Consider the following 1002-nt stretch of genomic DNA (forward strand, 5'->3'; position numbering starts at 1 on the left):
GGAGCGACTTCCGCGACGCGTTCTTCCAGCGGAACCCCTTCGACGACTTCCGCGGCGACGCGCAGGGCAAGGACCTGCTGTTCTTCGGCGAGCACACCGTGCGCCCGCTGAGCGCGACGTCGGGCAAGGGGCTCTTCACGCGCGCGTGGGTCGAGGGCTGCTACGGCAAGGTCCTCACGCCCGACGTGACGCCCGAGGGCGCGCCCGTGCTCTGCAGCGGCAACGTCATGGGCACGGGCGCCGCGGTGCTCGCCTACCTCGAGGCCTACCTCGCGAACGTCGACGCGCAGGACGGTAACGCGAACTGGCACTGCTGGAGGGACTACGGCATCGACCAGGGCCACCACAACTACATGCATGTAGCTCTGCGTGGAAAGTTTGGGACGTCCCCACCAAACTTTGAAATTCTCTAGCTCGGTCAAATCGAAGTCGATTCGGCTGATTTTTGGATGAATCGATTGCTCTCAGCGGGTTCTCGAAGCACAGCCGGAGAGTTTGGTCCAAACCGTTCGATTGAAGTCGGATTGAAGATTTGATTTCCACACAGGGCCTACGTCGCCTACCCGAAGCACAAATTCGCGGTCGCGCCCTACGACGCGGGGCCGGCCTACACCGCGGGCCAGGTCATGCACGTGCCCGAGGACCTGAAGCGCGACGCGGCCGGCTACGTGCTCCGGGCCGACGGCCGCCGCGCGGCGCTCGTCCACCAGTACGACCGCCACCCCGTGCTCTCCCGCTTCTACGACACCGTCGTCCGGGACCTCGTCGAGAAGGCCTAAGCTCCTGTTCGGCACAAGGAGGAATCGAAGGGAGGGAGGACGGGGAGCACCGGCGTGGGAGAGCCACGGGAAGGCAACGACGAGGGCGAGGCCTAGGGCGGAGACTTACCTTGACGCGTCTCTAAAGGCATCCGTCGCGATCATCGTCCCCGTCGTCGTCGCGGCCGTCCTCCTCCTCCTCGCGGTCCTCTACGTCGTCCGCAAGCGCCGCGTCGGCGCCGGG

The 1002-nt window shown here is 65.8% G+C and overlaps 1 protein-coding gene across 1 annotated transcript; it reads left to right on the plus strand.

Moving 5' to 3' along the window:
• Nucleotides 1-779, plus strand: AURANDRAFT_69581 (hypothetical protein; the record flags this gene model as incomplete). The annotated part of the gene is made up of 2 exons (XM_009045353.1): nt 1-376; nt 548-779. Coding segments are annotated over 2 exons (608 nt in total), but the record flags the coding sequence as incomplete, so codon positions are not given.
• Between the last annotated feature and the right edge of the window lie 223 nt (nt 780-1002).

The sequence above is a fragment of the Aureococcus anophagefferens genome (assembly GCF_000186865.1).
Source record: "Aureococcus anophagefferens unplaced genomic scaffold AURANscaffold_2315, whole genome shotgun sequence".
NCBI lineage: Eukaryota > Pelagophyceae > Pelagomonadales > Pelagomonadaceae > Aureococcus > Aureococcus anophagefferens.